Consider the following 18,238-nt stretch of genomic DNA (forward strand, 5'->3'; position numbering starts at 1 on the left):
GAGCAGAGTGGGCCTTTGCAACCCAGGTCATTCTGTGATTCTGTGGAATACTGCTAGGTGGTTGGACTGGATGGTCGTGGAGGTCGTTTCCAACCTTGGTGGTTCAATGAGACCTGCAAGGCCCAGCTGCTGCCAAGGGCCCCCACTCCAGCCTTCTGCATGTGAGACTATCAGTGGCTGCATCCATGTCAGTGGGAGTTGGGTTATTTTGGTGTTCCTTCAGCAAGAAGATCTAAAAATCTACAGGCTGCTATCTGTAACAGCACATTGACACAGCCCAGGAAATGATGGGTAATTGCACGCAGCATATGCAGCATTGTTTATACAAATTCCTGTGCTTACCCATCTCATATCCGCCCCTGAAATCCACAGTGAAAACACACCGTAACTGACAGCCTGGAAGCCTTGGTAAGGTTCTCAGCTTATTTCCTCTACTTTATTCTGGTTGAAAAGCGAGAGGGAGAGGAGGCAGAACCGCAGAAGGAAATACCAGGAGCATTGAATAACATCTATTGAGCGGCGGTGTGTAAGAGAGAAGTGGTATTGACATGGTTTGTGCCTGCTGTGTGTTTTCAGGAAAGTCGTTGTGTAAATCAGGGATGTGTTTCAGCTGGGCCTCCTCGGAGCTTCGTTTCCTCTTTGCCTCTTCAGTTCAGCTCTTACCTATAAAAACGTGTTAGCTTTGAATTGTAAAAATGTTTCTCTGTTATTGTTCTAACCAAAATGCAGCTTGCCTGAGGAAATGCATCCGGTCTTTTAGAACTCTGCGTAGTCGGGGTTTGAATTTCAGGTCTTAATTTGTTCTGTGAGAGCTGTGGAGAGTCATTTTCATCAAACGAAAGTTTGCTCCTGTCAAATCTCTACTTTGTTTTGATTGATCTTTTCCTTCTGTAGTTCAAATCCAGCCATTTTTCTGTGGCATCTACAGAAGGATCTCCCCCCTTCCCTGGGGAAACTATTGCTCAGCAAGTCCACAGGCTGTTACCATGCAGGCGATGAACAGCCCCGGGTTGTAGGCAGCAGCTGTGCTGGGTGCTGTGGGCATTGCTCAGAGCAGCTGCCCCTGTGTGTGGCTGTCCCCAAGGCAGCAGTTCCTGGGCTCCTTCCTGTGAGAAGGACATGGCAGTTCTTCACGTCCCGGAGAAGTGGAGCGGATGGGAACGTTCCTGCACAGTCATCAGTATCACCTTCAGGTTCCAGGCACAGCGGGTTGGTGGTGGGAGCTGACCTGGGCTCCCCGCAGTCAGGGCCATTCATAATTGATGCCAAAAAGCTTTCAAGATCTGATGTGAGAGCTGTGAGCATCCAGAGGGACGTACTCCGCCTGTTCTCTTCGTGGTAGACATAGATGGGACCCACGCGTATCACAAAGGGTTCCACCTGCTTTACAGGGGTAAGCAAAGGAAGGACAGGTGACACTTTGCCCCAGCCAGCTTCATCTGCTCTCATGCTCAGTGCCCTCCAGATAAATCACATACAGCAAGGCCTCCTTGGTCACACTAGTATTTTTTAAAGGCTGTGTTTTTTAAGATGCGTCCTTTCCTCATGAAAAATGAATGTGTTTTGATAACATAAATGATCCCCATCCTTCAGTTCGAATTAAAATCAATTGTGATGATAGAGTAAACATTCAGAAAGCCCACTGTTTGTTCATAGAGAGCTGATGGGAAAGATGAGTATACTTTTAAAAATAGCAACAATTTCTGGAATGAAAACCAAATTCCAAGCAGAGGCAAAGCAGCACAGATTTAGTCAACAACCAGAACTTCTTGGAGCAGAGGTCATACTGTGGGAGATGCTGACGACTTTAAGGAGCACATGTTGGGATGGGGATCAGCCAGATGCTGGAACGGAGATCCACAGTGGGGTGTCACTGCCCCTGGGGGCTCAGAGCCACCAGGAAAGCACTGAGCATCCTGCACAGCTGGATGTGCTTGCAGCAGCACTTGGGTCAGCCACAGCTCCCTGCTAACCTGGAGTACCTGCAGCTGGGATGCGTGTGCTCCAGGCAGAGTCCTCAGGGCACTTCCTTTCATATCAGCACGCTCAGGTATCTTAGGATAAAGCATAGATGCAGCTCTGCAGTAGAAGCTCCCTGGGTGCCTCTCTCTGAAGCACATCCCAGTGTCCTGGCAGCCCTGGGTAGGGTTGGTGCTTGGTGCTCTCCCTGGCTGCAAGCAAGCACAGCAGGCAGGCTGGGCAATGTTCCTACTGGGCTTTTATATAGAATTACCATCTAGCAGGGGAATATGCAATTATTCAGAAGATCTTTCCAAATTACAAATGCTACCATCGAGATCTTTATTCAGGTGGTAACTGATACCTGCATGGAAAACGATGGAAAACAGAGAAATCTCATCGTCTTTAATCATTGATTTTGATTCCTGGGTGCTCTCAGGGAAAGGGCTGTTCTGGAAGAAGCTGCACAACATGATCTGCTGACTCCCATGCTGCTTCCCAGGTTAATGTGTAACCTGCAGCACTTGGGCTGTAGGGAAAATGAAGTGGTTTGCTTGGCTTGGAACCTAATGCTGTTATCTGAGCTGCTGCTAAAGGTATCAGAGTGTGCTCCAGTGTTCTGCTTTTGTATTAGATTTGCCTCCACTAAGAGGGATATAAATACATTTTATAGGCCGATTCCTAGAAATTAATATCTTTTTAAGAGCCTTCTTCATGTCACCTGGGCTGTGGTTCGTGTGAGAGTAACTGCTGTACTCAGGGCAGCAGGTTTATGGCCCCAGCTGTGGTTTGCCCAGCAGCTGTAACTCAGAGGGCACCATTAGCTGGCAGCAGCCCTTTCTGCAGTTAGCACATACAGCAGTTGTGTCCCTGGTTGCAGCTCAGCATCAGGGCATCCTTCAGAGCAGGTTCCTTCTTGTCTGCAGGCATCGTATCCCCCCGCCACCACTGCTCTTTCCAGAAGCCCTAGAGCAAACCAAACAGCTGGGAAAGGCCCCATCTCTGTTTTGCCCCAGGAAAAGGCAGAAGACATCAGGGGCCATGCAGCTGCACAGCTCACCATAGCAGTGCTGCAGGTGAATGGGTCATGGGGGGCTCGTTTCTCTCCTGCCTGCATGAGCTGGTGGGAAGGTTTGTCCCCGGCACCAAATGGCATCCAGAACTGCTGCTGGCCGTGCCATGTTTACCCCTCACCAAATCTTGTCAGATTTGGGTTGCTGATAGGAAATTTTGGAAACCATCTCAAGGAAGGGTGTGCTTCCATAGCTGCACTGCATATACGGTATGAAAATGCAATATAAGAGCAGGGAGCTGTGGGGTGTAAGCATTAGCATGTGTTTGGAGGAGAAGATCCCGGACACATTTCACTGTTGTTTTTGAAAGTTCTTCCTCTCTCCTAAGGTCTTACATTTCCTTTCTGCCAGTTACAGGTGAGCAGAATTTCAGTTTTTTAAATGTTTCGTACCCTGTACCTTTCCGATTCCTCCTTAGTGAATGATAAGGGGCAGCATGTTATTTCCTTGTATCCATACACGTTGTGATTTAGGTTTTGACCCTCGAACGTTGAATGCTTTGAGTCAGGGCTGGCAGGGAGCTCCACGGATGCACCTGGGTGGTATGGAGAGCTATGGTTTGGTCTGCATCACCTAACGCAGTGCCACAGAGACAGCGTGGTGCTGGGATGGAAAAGTACTTGCAGTGCATACGTACTGAGGTGAAACCAGTTGTGCTCTCTCTTCTGGAAGCTCATTGGCATGCATTGAGGCTGGAGAGCTCGCTTTGGCAACTGAGTTTCTGATGTCTCTGTCACTGCAATATAAATTCCAATGCAGGAATATTTTGTTTCACGTTTCTTTTGACTGGAATAAAGGGCAAGGCAGACATCAGCTCCGTGGGATTTGTACAGAGCCAGCTCAGGGTTTCAGCACAGCCCCTGGGTGAGCAGTGCAGCGCTGTGCTTTTATCCATGCAGTCTGTCCCTGTGGGGATGCAGATCTCATTGCTTCCTGGCCAGAATCCCACCAAACTCCCCGAGCCCCTTCCAGCAGCAAATCCAGCATTCGGCAGCCACCGCTGTGCTCATTCAGAGAGATCTTTTTGGAGACATTTTATTTACCAGATGCATTAAAACACCCACGTGGATATCACTGCGGGTTCCTCGCTGAACACTGTATTTAAAGTCTTTAGGTTGCAGCTGCTTGACGGGGAGGCATGCAGCTCATTCTCAGCCATGGATTCTGCTGCCAGGCTGTGGCAGCCACTTTGCACAAGCTGTGGAGCAGTAGGCAGGGGCTGGGCTGTGGGGGGAGCTGTGATAGTCCCTGGACAGTGGCTGCTGCCAGCTGTGCCCAGTGGCCCCTCTGTGGCTGTGAGAGGGACACACCAGGTGCTTTGGCACTGATGAATGTAAGAGGGGAACAGGACAAGCACTGGTCCACACTGATAAATAATTCTGAATCTATTTTAAACTGCATCCACTCTTGATGGGAGAGCTGCCCATGACTTGTTTCCCTGGCCTGGCTCTTGGTCCTGGAGGGCTCTGCTTGGGGCTTTGGCTCCAGGGTTGGAGTCGAATGAACCCTCTGGGCTTGTGACAGTAGAGCTGCACGGTGGGTGAGCGATTCAGCATCATTGCCACTGAGTGGGCCTGGAGCCCAGTGGGGCACTGGTGGCACAGTCACATCCTGCAGCAGCTCCAGGATGGGGCTGGTGGTTCTCACGGCCTCTGGGAGGTTTTCCAACCACTGCCGTCCCTCCCAGGCACCAACAGTTCTCCCTGCTTGTCTCCTGCTTTCTTTGCAGCAGCATCCTTTGAGTTAGCTCTGTGCCATGCACAGGACAAAAGCAAAGCCACCTCCATAGCGTACCTACAAATCAGTGCATCTCCCCCATTTTCTCTAACAAGTTGATGAGCAGCATTACATCTTTTTCACCCAGGCACCCCTGGATGCTACTTTACAGTGTGGCAGTGCTTGTATATTTAATAAAACTTCTAAGGACATCTGTCCTTGTTTCTTTGTGAGGAGTGGTGGAGCATATATTCAAAATTTGGCTCTCTTTGTTACCTCACATTGTCCAGGCCTTTCCTTACAGCCCCAAGCCAGAGGTGGCCAGATGTGTCCCATCAGCTTTGGTTTCTGCTGCTGTATTTTTGTTGCAGTAACAAAGGTAACAAAAAAAAAAGATGGTAGCATGGAGAAAATCCTTTCTTTGTAAGATGCCATAGTGTTCTGACCGTTGGATTGACTCATGAGGCATCGGATGCAACAACCAAAGCCAGAACAAATTGTTTCACAGGTTTGCAAGCTTTAATTTGATTCCCTTTTTGCAATGGCTTAATGCACTGTATCCTTGCTCAAGTGAAGTTCACTTTTTGACTTATGGGAAAGTTTAAGGACAGTGACACGTTATTTCAGCGTGCTGGAGGCTGCTGTGAAGCACTGCTCCTTTTCAGTCCAGAAGGGTGCATTTGTTGGCTGCCCAGGACAACACTGGGCTGCCCGTTTTGAATACATGCTGAGGAAAGTCTTTGGTTGTTTAGATCCCATCTCACTGCATATCAGTGCTCTGGGGGTGGCCATGCATGGGCTCATTAACAGGGCTCTGAAAGAACTGCTTATCCTATGTTGTAATTTGAGTTTCATAGACTCATAGAATCACCAGTGTTGGAAAAGACCTTCAAGACCAGTCCAACCATCCTGCTAGCACCAATGTAACCCTGCTAAACCATGTCCCTCAGTGCCACATCTACACGTTGGTGGATGATGTGGCCTTGCTTCTCATGCTGTGTCAGACAGACGTGGTCATTGCTCTTGGAGGGTTGTCACTCTGATCCCTGACCTGCACCCAGCTGAACAGGTTGGCCGGTGGCGTTGTGCCCTGTCTACTTGAAGATCACTTCTCCTGCTGAGGCTAGGTCAAATGGAAACAGGGGGAGAGCCCTTAAAGCCTGTGACTTCTCCATCATTTCTTTTCCAATGGTCTCAACTAATATCAGCATCCTCCTTGGCGAATCTCCCATCCAAACCAGGTGTTTGGTGCTGGCTCTGTGCAGCCCAGTGAGGAATGAGGACATGTACTGAGCAGACCCATCCTTGCCTTCCATCTCCTCGTGCAATCCTGGGTGTTCTGCATCTTACAGCTGTCCTTGCCTGTATCATGTAAAGCTTATTGCAGGTATGAAAGCACTGTTTAATTCTTATTTTATCCCACACCTTCCAGTGCACGTTAATTAGTAGTTTACGTATTACTCTGCTGTAATGAAAAAGACCTCTACTCTGTTATAAAGAGTAGATTCTAATTTTAAAGTTACATGTTTGTTGCTGCTGTCATTTTGATGCTTTCCCAGTATGTGATTTTCTTTTTTTTTTTTATTAGCTCGTGTTTGAAATAATGAACGTCGGTGCCAATAAATCATCGCAAACAACAGAAATAGGAGTTGTTGCATTCTGTTGATGAGGCTGTTTTCGAGATGAAACTTACATCTACTTGTAAGTGTTGGTGGGCCTGCCCACAGCTCGGCCGTGGGTCTGTGGGGCTGCTTCCCCATGTGCTGGGAGCAGTGCTGTGCCTGCAGAGAGCTGGGGAATGTGTGGGTCCAACCCAGGCTGGGCTGGGAGCTCGGGCTGCTGGTCAGGCAGCCAGTGGTGGTTCAGGATGGATGCAAAATGGAGTGTCAGGTGAATGGATGAGCTCGGTGTTGAAAGGGACGTTGCATGTTGGCAGGTTCGTATGGATCGTTTTCTTGGAGTTGATCCCCATTCGCATGCTTTTTTGGATCTGTCCTTAGTTATTGTTTCAACGTTCATATTATCTTTCAGTATTAGAGCGCTGCAGTTTGGCAGCATTCTATATATCCTTAATCTTTAGCCTTGTGAAATTTGTAATTAATTCCTAATGAACTTCATAACTAACTACCCAGACAATTAGGAAAAACAGTGTTTCAAAATGATGAGCACGAGTATGGCAGGGAAGGGTCTGTTCTGTGCAAGCGATACTCTTAATGAACTCAGAATATTAACAACTATTTCCATAGATCCTGTGTGCCCCATTCAGCTGGCAGGGTGTATTTCCACAGATGCTGTGTGCCCCATTCAGCTGGTACAGGTGTTGGAGCAACGTAACCAGCTGTGCTGAGTTATTTGTTAGCAAAACATGAATTTAGCTCTGTGGTTGCCCTCCATCAGCTCCCCGGGCACTGCTGCTATGCCAGCCTCTGACTTGTAGCTCCTCCAGGAGAGGTGTCCAGGTGTTCTGAAGAGCTCTCCTGGAAGGTGAAGGCACTTCCCTGTGATACAAGAAGGGTTAAATGCTGGTGCACTGCTTAGTGGGACCCCGGTCTGGGCAATGAGGTGAGTGTTCATCTGCACGTTTGCCTTAGCAGAAATGACATTCGCCTCCTTTGTGTCTGATTCGATTAACTAGATACAATTTTCAGCCAATATCAGACATAACAGCTTTCAGTTGCTCTTCAAATGAAACTAATCTATGGTTCACTGGTCTAGAATCCATTTCATCCCGTTTATGTCCAAACAGAGCAATGCAGAAGACTGATCCGTTCCAGATGTGCTTCTTGCACGACAGGCTTTGAGCAACGTCAGCTTGGGGCCAAGTTTCCATTCTCCACATCTCAAGAACAAACACAGCTTATAACAGGCCGCTCACCTCTGTGAAGGCTGGTTTTGTGTTTTGAAGCCATGCAGGTTTTCATTAATTCATGTCTGAGATGTTGGTGGGGATTCTGATTGACCTCAGGCCAGGATGCTCATTGCCTTCACAGTATGGCACAGCAATGGGAGCTGCTGTGACATGGGCAGGTCTGGCTCCTCGTGCTCCAGACAGAGGGTGGTTCTCATGTCCCTGTTGTCCTCCACGTGAGTGGATATGGGTGATGTAGTGTGTTCTGCCTTCTGTGTGATCCACAACATTGCAGAACAGGAGCCCATGTACCCCAGAGATTGGAAGTGAGTTAAAAAAGCCACAGAGAACAGGATTTAGGAGATTAGAAATAGTTGATCCCTCTGTTCTCTGCCTGGTGCCTCACCTCGAGCACTGTGTGCAATTTGGCTGCCAGGATATAAAAAAGACATCAGGCTCCCAGAGGATGGACTGCCTCTTTTAGTGCTTTGATCACACTGTTTGGTGCCATCTTATGGAGGCCTCACTGTGGGCTGTGGGAGCCCATGGGAAGCAGGCAGGTGTTGGTGCAGAACATCTTTTAGGTTGTGAGAGTCGTATGGCTAGGTTGAGGTTGGACCTGGTGATCTTGAAGGTCTTTACCAAGCTGAGCAATTCTAGGATGTGGTTCATGGGCTCTTGGTGCCTTTGGTCCCTGGGCCTCAAATAAGGGGGGTGGGGGTGTGAGGGGAGCGCTTTGCTTCTGTGCTGTTCCCATCCAGGTTGCCAGGGCAGGAGAAACCCAAAGATGAGCCTGTCCAAGGAAGCCCTGTGTTGGTGGCATTCCAGCGCTCCCAGCAGTGAGCAGTGAGAGGCCAGCCCACGTGTGGATGGAGTGACCGAGTTTGGGAGATTTCCAGGGGGCAAGTGGGAAGAAAATTCCCTTCCCTGTCATTTCTCTCCGTTTGCCCAACTGGCCCAGCTCAGATGTGTCCCAGCACTTCCTTTCATTGCCAATCACTTCATTGTGGAAAGAGCCCCGCGGTGCGGCGTTCAATCAAAAAGACACGATGGTCATAGAATAAATCCTTCTCGTTCAAAAACATTTATACAAGGGAAGGGAAAATCTATCAGGAGGGAGAGAATCTCCAGAGAACGGCCAACAAAAGCCAGGCACTGAGAGCTGCTGGTGCTGCCGGGCGCAGTCTGTGTGCAGAACACAGGGCTTTGCTTTCGTCAGCCTTGCCATTATTTATCTGCTCCCCCCAGAGCCTGGTGGAATTTAACAGAAGTAATGTTTGGGTGTGTTATACTCTGCTCAGTGCGTAGTAAAATGGACTTTGTAATGCATGAAATCAGCAGTAGAATTATAGAATGGTAGAAAGATCCAGATTTATAGAATGTGATAATCCTTTAAAACTTCTTTGTAGGAAATGTAGTAACTTCACGGTGGAATTTAATACCTCCTTACAAACGAGGTATAAATTTAGGTTGGATATTACAGAAAGTTCCTTCTCCTAAGAGTGCTCAGGTGCTGCCCAGGGAGCAGGGAGTCACCAGCCTGGGGGTGTTGAAGGAAGGTGTGGATGTGGCAGTGAGGGACGTGGTTCAGTGGGAAATACTGGTGGAAGGTGGGCTGGGTGATGCTGGGGGTCTTTTCCGACATCAGTTTCTATTTAGAATCCTTTCTATGGTTCTACGACTACCTTTTCATATAATTTTATTGCAAAACTCAGTGGCAGCATCAGTCCTGCATGGTTACAGCGAGTGCAGCAGCACCCAGTGCTTGGGTGGCTGTTCAGGGCTCTGAAGTCTCCTAAATGAGTAAGTGTTACCTATTGTTCCGTTGCTGTTTGTCACTTTGAGGCTTTCTGTTCATCCTGGTGTACGGTGTGGCTCGATCAAAGCCTACCAAATTCTGTTAAATGAGCAAGTAATTATATTTCTCAGTGCGGTTCAGTGGATTTATTGTTTTGGCTGATGTGAAGACTTATTACTCCCATAATTGAGATAAGTGCATTTTCATTGTGTTCTATTGCTAATAAAATAGTTGTGATTTAACATCTTGCTGGCTTAGAACAGCTAGACCTTGTGCCTAATTACAGACTTTTCTTTTGCTTAAGATTCTATGCAACGGAGGTTGAAAGGGTTTGTTTCCAAGGAAACAAATGCACTGCACTTTCATCGCATAAAATGTTTCCTGACAGAAAATTCCATAAGCAGGCTCCCAGGAGCTGCAAGTGGCACAAGGTAACTGCAGCAGATCTGGAGCACATCTCCAGCTGCTGTGGGCTGACCCTGCTGCTGCCATCCCCACATTGCTGCTTGGGCGTGCTGGGAAGCAGCAGTGGCAGTGCTGGCATCGCTGCTGGAGTTTGTCAGCGTGCTTCAGTGGTGTTTCTTACTGTCTGTGCATTGCACGTGCTTCTGCAATAATAGCAGTGTGCTAGAAGCTCCCTTTATGGCTAAAAGAATACACCTACTCTTTTATGTTACAGCTCTACATTTGCACGTTGCTATTAGTTTTCATACCGTGCTGATAAGGAAACTCCTTTGGCACAGCTCAGACATTTCACTGAGTTTTGGCAGAGCAGTGCTTTGGGAGAGGCGTGCAGGGGCTGCAGCACACTGCCTTTGCCCAGGGCTGTGCGTCCCCAATGCTTTCCCACTGCTGCTAATGACGACAGAGGCAGCGTTACCTGGGCAAGCTTCTTGTGCTGCTGTGTTACATAAAGCTTGTTGGTTCCATCTGCCTGCTGGGCTGCTGAGAGTGCTCTCGTACAGCCCACAGGGTTGGCTCTGACGTGGAAAGCGCTCTGCTTGGTGGCAGAAGGAGATTTTTATCCCTCAAGTTCTGTCTGTGTGTGCCTTCCTCAAATGGGGTCAACTCAGTCAATAGCTCAGAAGGCAGAAATGGCAGTGGCTGTAAGAAGTCCTTTTCCCTGTGCTTCTTCAGCTGGTTGTTTTGCTTTCTGCAGAGCTGACTGCCACCACCCATCCCCTGGTGCAGGGGGAGGAGTTGTGGTTTGGGGCTCCGACCTCTGGGGACGTGTGCAATAACCTGCATGCAGTGACTGCATCAGCCCTATGGAAACATCCTGTGCTCTGCCTCGTTCCATCTGCACACAGTCCAGAAGAATAACAGAATCACAGAATGGCCTGGGTTGCAAAGGAGCACAAAGCTCATTTATTTCCAACCCCCTGCTATGTGCAGGTCGCCAACCAGCAGCCCAGGCTGCCCAGAGCCACATCCAGCCTGGCCTTGAATGCCTGCAGGGATGGGGCATCCACAGCCTCCTTGGGCAACTTGTTCCAGAATGCCACCCTTGTGTGCATGGTTCTTCACTGCAGGTACATTTCCTCTCTGAACATAACTCTGTCAGTTCTGTATGTATTTCATGGTGAATTGTGCTCTGGTATAACGATGGCACATTCACTGTGTTTGCAAATCATTTAGGAATTATTGTTCTGATTTGCACAAAATCAGTGCACCAAAGTCTTCTGACTTGGACGAGTTAGGTAGGGATGTGCATATCATCCTGCTGCAGGAAGTTCAAATGAGAGTGATTTCAATATGAAAAACCTGCAATTGTCAATATGAGATACTTCTTTGTTAAGAAGATGTATCACTGAAAGGGAACTTTCAATACTCCGAGGAGATGAGTTATTCAACAAAATCATAACATTGATAACTCAGCGTCTGCAAGCCAACTCAGAAGGAATTGGAGAAACTGAAGATTCGCTGCTGTTTGAAGTTCAAAATATTGTATTGTCTTCTTTGGACTGTATGCAGGTAGGGATTATGACATACAGAACTGGACTCCTGGCAGGAGGTTTGGGCCAAGGGGAGTCAGCTTCTGCTCCCATGGAACAGCGATGGGATGAGAGCTGACGGCCTCACGCTGTGCAGGGCAGCAGCAGGCTGGGTGCTGGCAGACATCTCTGCTCCAAAGAACAGTCAGCACTGCACAGCTGCCCAGGGGTGGGGGGTCAGCATCCCTGGGGGTGTTCAGAGCTGCGGGGATGTGGCACTGCGAGATGCAGACGGTGGGCTGGGGGAGCTGAGAGGGCTTTTCCATCCTCGGTGGTTCTGTGATTTCACTGGTGATACCGCACTCTGCTAGGCATTTCTTTCCCTGTCATGAAGTCAAGTGAAAATAGAAAATATTTTAAAGCATTTTCATGCAGATGGATTTGTACTCCAAAGAAAAGTGAGAGCATGATGGGAGCTCACATTGTGGAAGGGGAGCAGAAAGGAGCAATCTGAGTGCTGGAGGAAAGTGCTGCGTTCCCTTGTCTGCTGTCAGGAAATAGCTCCTTAAGTACTGCACTCCCAAATTGGCGTCTGCTTGTTTTAACACAGACTGCTGTTAGGTAAAAATACCCCTCCTGCACTCAAGGAGAGCTAATGCTCTTGAAAACTACAGCTTAAAGGGTTGCAGACAAAAAGAGACGAAAAGAACACATTGAGGGTAAGAAGTCATAATATTATGACCTACGTTAAAGACGCAATTACGTTCTTCACACCTACCTCTGTGCAGCAGGTGAGGCACACAGCAGCCAGCCAAGCACCGTGCTGGGGCTGCCTGGCCCTGGGTGCAGCGAGCCGAGGTCATAGAATCATAGAACGGCCTGGGTTGCAAAGGAGCACAGTGCTCATTTATTTCCAACCCCCTGCTGTGTGCAGGTCACCAACCAGCAGACCAGGCTGCCCAGAGCCACATCCAGCCTTGCCTTGGATGCCTGCAGGGATGGGGCATCCACAGCCTCCTTGGGCAACCTGTTCCAAGCAGGGAGCCTGGAGATGTGGCACCAAGGGATACAGTCAGTGGGGAGGGTTGGTGGTGGGCTGGGGGTCTTAGAGAGTCTCTCCAGCCTTCATGGTTCTGTGGCTCAATGATGTCTGGCACATTGCTGTCCAACTACTCAGTCTAACTCACCTCCTGGTGTCACTGTGTTTACAAGTGACAATATTACAGTCTGCAAGCAATTAGAGAACTTTTTCTCCACCTCTTTGTTGAATTTCATCTAGAAAACAACCATCAATGCTTCCTTCCCAACTGAGGCAATGCAGCAAGCCTATCTCAAACGAACTGGAGCATTGAGAGCTAATGCAGCTCACATTAGGCGTAAAGCTCATTTCGAAAAATTTGTGGTGGTTTCTGTTTCAATCAGATAAATGATTATTGGTTCTGGTTCAGTCCCTTCGCCTCCTGCCATGGGAACGCGCGTCCCCTGCAGCATCTCTTCCACAAATTGGTTTCAGAAAGCTTTGGAGTTTGGAAGTAGCCAAACCGGAACATGAAATTAAAGCCCCCTAAAGGTACAATAAAATAGTAGATCAAAATATGAGCCGCTTGGAAACCTGTCCAGCGTGTGCACTTCTGCTTCACACAGCGTGCCATAGCCTTAAGGTCCTGGTGTGCTGTTACCAGAGATGTGTGCTCTGAGGAGGCTGTCCTGCCAGGACCTGCCTGGGAGCTGCTTGGTGCCAGGACCTCCCACAGATGGCTGCAAAGCTGGCAGTGCTGTGCTCGTGGCCGTGCTGCTGTTGTCAATTCCTTATGTTGTTTCCTACTGAAAACATCTCAGAATGGCTCGCTGCGAAGCTGCAGGAAGGATCAGCTCTCGGCGAGCTCATTTTCCAGCTTATGTGTTCAGGAAATGTGGCACCGAGGGATGTGGTTAGTGGGCATGGGGGTGGGCTTGGTGGTTTTGGAGGTCTGTTCCAATCTTTATGAATCTATGATTCCGTCTTTTATTATTGCATTGCTTAAGTATATTTTTCAGCCTTAGCCAGAGGACGCAGGTAGCTAAGGCAGTGGTAAGGTAGTGTGCTGGTTGCCTGCTTCACAGCAAGGAGGAAATTAGAGTTACAAATCGGAATGTCATCATTGTGAATCAGTGTGGCCACAAAAAAAAGGCAGTGAATGGAAGGCCTCTGCGTGGCCGAGCACTCGGCTGGGTGTGCAGGCAATTGCATCACTTGCAAATCAATAGATAGCTTTGTACTCTTCAAGTCAGCCCCAGTAGGTGCGTGTGCTGAGCAGAACTCTGTGAACATTCGTGGAAGGGTCGGTGCTGCTCTGCCATACAGCTCCTGGAGTCCCAGGGAGCTGCACTGGGTGGGAAGCTGGATTCTGAGATTTACATCCCCTGCCCCATACATGTGTCCATCCATCCATCTCAGTGCTCTTCTGTCCGTCTGCCCATCCATCCATCCATTTGCCCATCTGCCCATCCACGTGTCTGTCTGTCCATCTATCCGTCCATCCATCCATCCGCATGTCTGTCTCTACATCTGTCCATCCATCTGTATGTCCGTCCATATGTCTGTCCATCCGTCCATCCATCCATTCATCCATCCATCTATGTGCTCATCTCTACCTCCACCTTTCCAAATGATTCTCAGGCTTTCAGAATTACGAGCTGGGATGTTTGCATATTACCCTGATTGTTCCACTGGTAACCACGAGGAGGAAGACAAAATTTTCCTCTCGGTGTGTTTAGTGTCTGATTTATTTCTCTGGGGTGAAAACCCCAGTGTGTCCTTGAAGGGTACATGGCCTTTAATCTGGGAAGAGGTGCCATGGGATGTGCTCACAGATGTGCTGCATTCTGCTTTGTCTCCAGATACGGAAAATACCAGGTGATTTCTTTCAGGCTCTACACTGGTACTTTCTGGGCACAGAGAGCATTCCTGAAGCTTTGCAGCAATCTGTTGTTGACTGGGAGAATGAAGGTAAAATGTGCTGGAGGATCTGGAGTGCTCCAGGCCAGCATGATAAGCATTCCAGGGGCACGGTGGAGTTACCCACATCACATTGGATGGGATGCATGGGGATGCTCAAGGAGGGGAAGGGCTGGAAATGTGACGTGAGATGCCCTAAAAATGGGAGCAGGGATGGCAGATGCAGCAGCTCAGTGAGCACATGGGAACTTCTGCCACCAAATGAGCAGTGAATTCATCTTGTCTTTTTTCCAGAAGTAGTGGGAGTCATGCTGCAGGCCAGCGTGGTGGGCTGGAGTCTGGCAGGATCTGAAATCTCACCAGAGGCGTTACTGTGTGTTATTTATAACGGAGCTGTTGGGCCCCAGAGCCCCACGGTGCTGACGTGAACGCTGGGAACAGCCCCAGCTTGGGTTCAGCTCATTAAGTGGGCTGCGTTTCTCTTATTTAATGGTAAATTAGATGTCAGCCTGCCCCACGGCTGTGGTTGTTTCGTGGAACCTCTGCAGCTTTCAACGTGTGAGGTGATCAGTGTGTTTGTGATGGATGAAGCATGTTTAGAACAGGCTCACAATGCACGGGGGGTTGTGACCCACCGCTTTGGACACAGTGCCTGCAGGCTGTGCTGCACCCATTGCTGCTCACGGCAAGGACCCTTCCTTTGGGATGTCAGAGGGGAGACTCCTGTTAGGGAAACCCAGTGAGGGGATGTGCTGTGCATCCCTTGGTGCTGCTTGCCCTGCAGGCAGCGTGCTGCCCACTCAGCAGAGCACCTTCCCCAGCTACCTGCCATTCCCCAGCCCTCCCCTGCCCCCCGTGTCCCCTCTGTGCCCAGCACCCCTCACCCCAGGGCCGTCACTGCTCACATCCCCAGCAGCGCCCAGCCCCGCGAGCCGGATGCTCAGCAGCAGAGCTTCAATGTCAATCCTGTAAAATTCCATTTTACGCAGAGACTCAAAAATCTGCTCTTGCTCAAAGCCTCTGGATGCGGCTGCGGCTGCAGACGTACCTGCTTGGAGCATTTTCCTAGAAGCAGATGCGGGGAGCGGGGCTCCGCTCCGAGCACAGACGCGTCCCCAAGTGACGGAGCGAAGCAGAGCGCGCTGCTGCCTGTGCCAAGGGCCAGCCGGGCGCTGCTGGGGCACTGGGAGCCGTGCTCAGGGCTCACCCTTTGTTGCCATTGCTAACCCAGGCCTTTGTCACAGAGGAGAGATCCCTGCGGCTTGTCACAGGAGGTGGGAGCATCGGAAACTTGGGCTCAGCGGCGTCTGAGTGAGCGATGAGCGTGACCTGGGGAGGATAAACAGGAACGTGGGGATGTCTCTGGAGTTTGGAGAACACCCGCTGCTGCTTTTTTTTTTTTCCCTCTGTGTCAGTGTCACTGGAAGGGATGATACAAATGAGAGCAGGAAGCTGCAGTTTGGGTTCTGCCAGAAATAGATCTTTTTTCTTCTGATAGAGACGAAGAACTATGGGAGTCTGGAGAGGCTGTTCCGCGGCACCCTCACGGTCTGATTGCCAAGTCGTTTGTATTCGTGTACGGAGTGACATCCACCCTGAAATGGGAGTTGACATGTAATCAGAAAGAATAAAAACTCGTGGAGGTATCTGCGTGCTGCTGATACAAGTTCAGCACGAGGGGAGCTGGGGGTGAGCACAGAATGTGCTGAGCGCGCTCAGGCGACAAGGAGAGAAACACCGGTGTGGAAGATGTTGAATGTTAATATTGCACGTAGTCGCCGTCATTCGTGGATTTGGTGAGTGTTACTTGTTCTGTTCTGCCTGGATCAGGCAGTTCTGGTGGGCAGGAGGGCTCAGAAGTGTGCAGCTCTGCATTTGGGAGCGTGCAGCCGTGCGTTCGGAACTGTGCAGTTCTGTGTGCTGAGCGGAGGTGTTGGCTGCACACACACCTTCCCCGAGTTGTACGTCTCTGCGGTGCTCAGAGTGTTTCCTTTGGCTCTCTCAGTGCTGACACCCCAATTTCTTAGAATCACAGAACGGCCCGGCTTGCAATGGAGCGCAGTGCTCATCCAGTTCCAACCCCCTGCTGTGTGCAGGTCACCAACCAGCAGCCCAGGCTGCCCAGAGCCACATCCAGCCTGGCCTTGGATGCCTGCAGGGATGGGGCATCCACAGCCTCCTTGGGCAACCTGATTTGGTGGTGATGGGCATGGCAGGGCTGGGGCTGTGCTCCCAGGGCTGCATTTCTTCCTGCATTCTGTTCCCCAGCACACTTTGCTTTTGTAGCCAAGGGTCTGGTTTTGGAGGTGAGGTGTGAAGTTGGTGAGTGCAGGTAATCTGTGTGGTCTCTGTATCACCCTGTGACAATGTAGGGCACATGGAGAGTTCAACATACTGGAGATTCGGAGATGATATTTTCAATCCTCATTAAAAACATACTCTGTTCTTACACGGGATAAATTCTCACTATTCGTGTCGTTGCTGATAATGAGTTCAGCTACTGTCCCCCCTGCTTTAGGCTCTTTGATGACGCTGTAGCTCATTACTTGTGTGTATTAATAAAAGCAGCAAGGCTCTGAGTCCTGAATGCCTTCAAACCCAATAGGCATTTGCTAACAGGTGGGCGTGCAAGGGAGCAAGCAACTTCTCTGTGTCGCATAGAGGTCGTGAAAAACATAGTAGCACTGGAAATGCTCACATTGGAAATGTTCAACATCTCCTTTCCTTTTGCCTGCTCCAGTTTCTTCTGGGAGGACACTACAGATTGTGCTGGAGGACAACTTGGGAAGCCATATCATGTGGGGCTCAGCTCATGCATTTAAGACAAGAGCTGATGGCCTCAGGTTGCTGCAGAGGAAGGTCAGGTTGGATGTTAGGAGAAATCTCCAAAGAGCACTCAGCACTGCACAGCTGCAGAAGGGTGGGGGGTCACCATCCCTGGGGGTGTTCAGAGCCATGGGGATGTGGCACTGAGGGACGTGGGCAGTGGGCGTGGGGGGTGGGCTGGGGATGGATTGGGAATCTTGGAAGGCTTCTCCAACCTGAATGATTCTATGATTCTATGATTTTGGTGTTGCCCTCAGCTGGTGCTTATGGCAGGACTCAGCTGACCCTTGCTCGTGGCTGCCCCTGTCTGCACATCCCAGTGAGATGCAGGGGGCTGGATGGGCTCAGAGCCCTCAGTACAGCCTGGGTTAGCCCTGTCCACTAATGGGGAGACCACTTCTCCTGTAGGATGCCTGCTTCTGTGGTGCTCCAGATGCCCATAGGTATGGCTTTTTTTTTTTTTGTCTTGATGTGTGAACTCCCTGGCCTCCAATGGAAAGGTGGGATCCTCAACCAGCAGTTGATTTCTACGCACAGAGTGTGTTTGCGAAAAGTAGAGCAGAAATCTGTAGGCACAGTTTAGAAAGAGAAAGTCAAATATTTTTCTTAGGCTCACAAATGGCTGTAGGAAGCATAAAGAACGCATTGTTAGAATGTGTCGTCAGTGAAGACAATGCCTGGCTGAAGCGTGATCTTTAACAATGAGATAATTGTGATTTAATTGGCTCTGAGCGATGCAAGGAGAGACAAGCGCGTGCCTTTGCTGTTTGAAAGCTTGGGGGAAGGGTTCTGTGGGGCTGCTGGGCATCCTGGAGCCATCTCCATTGCTGCTGACCATGTTCCCCAGGCTCCAAATGAAACAATCTTTCTTTCTTTTGGTGGGATGCTCCTTTAAGCCAAGCTTCCACGAGCATATATCCATTTACATACCCATAACAAAGTACAAAGTCCCAGTTCCCATCTCTCCAGCTCCATGTTGCAGTGTTTAGGGGCAGGTTGGCCTCTGGGCAGTGTGGCTGCTCTGCCTCACAGGGCTCTGCTGAATCTTCCCCCCTCCCATGGAGATGGCAGCTGAAGGTTGGTGGCCCACGTGTGCCCTGCTGTGCGTGGCGGTGTGACGGTGATGTGCTCAGTGGGCATGGTGGC

At 49.7% G+C, this 18,238-nt stretch overlaps 1 protein-coding gene across 4 annotated transcripts in view; it reads left to right on the forward strand.

The window, feature by feature from the left end:
- PDE4B (phosphodiesterase 4B) overlaps positions 1 to 18,238 on the forward strand; it is a 148,405-nt gene that overhangs the window by 71,237 nt on the left and 58,930 nt on the right. Inside the window, exons 1-2 of one of the 4 annotated variants that reach the window (XM_090146826.1) lie at positions 14,891 to 14,951; positions 15,511 to 16,062. The exons of 2 other annotated variants lie outside the window; for them this stretch is intronic. In XM_090146826.1, the coding sequence (XP_090002952.1) occupies positions 16,016 to 16,062 (47 nt within the window). In that variant the 5' untranslated portion in view covers positions 14,891 to 14,951; positions 15,511 to 16,015. Of the gene's footprint in view, positions 1 to 343; positions 409 to 14,890; positions 14,952 to 15,510; positions 16,063 to 18,238 lie in introns of those variants that run through there. One more of the 4 variants, XM_031603937.2, reaches the window with a different exon arrangement.

The sequence above is a fragment of the Phasianus colchicus genome, chromosome 9 (assembly GCF_987193195.1).
Source record: "Phasianus colchicus chromosome 9, bPhaCol1.hap1.1, whole genome shotgun sequence".
NCBI classification, from domain to species: Eukaryota; Metazoa; Chordata; class Aves; order Galliformes; family Phasianidae; genus Phasianus; species Phasianus colchicus.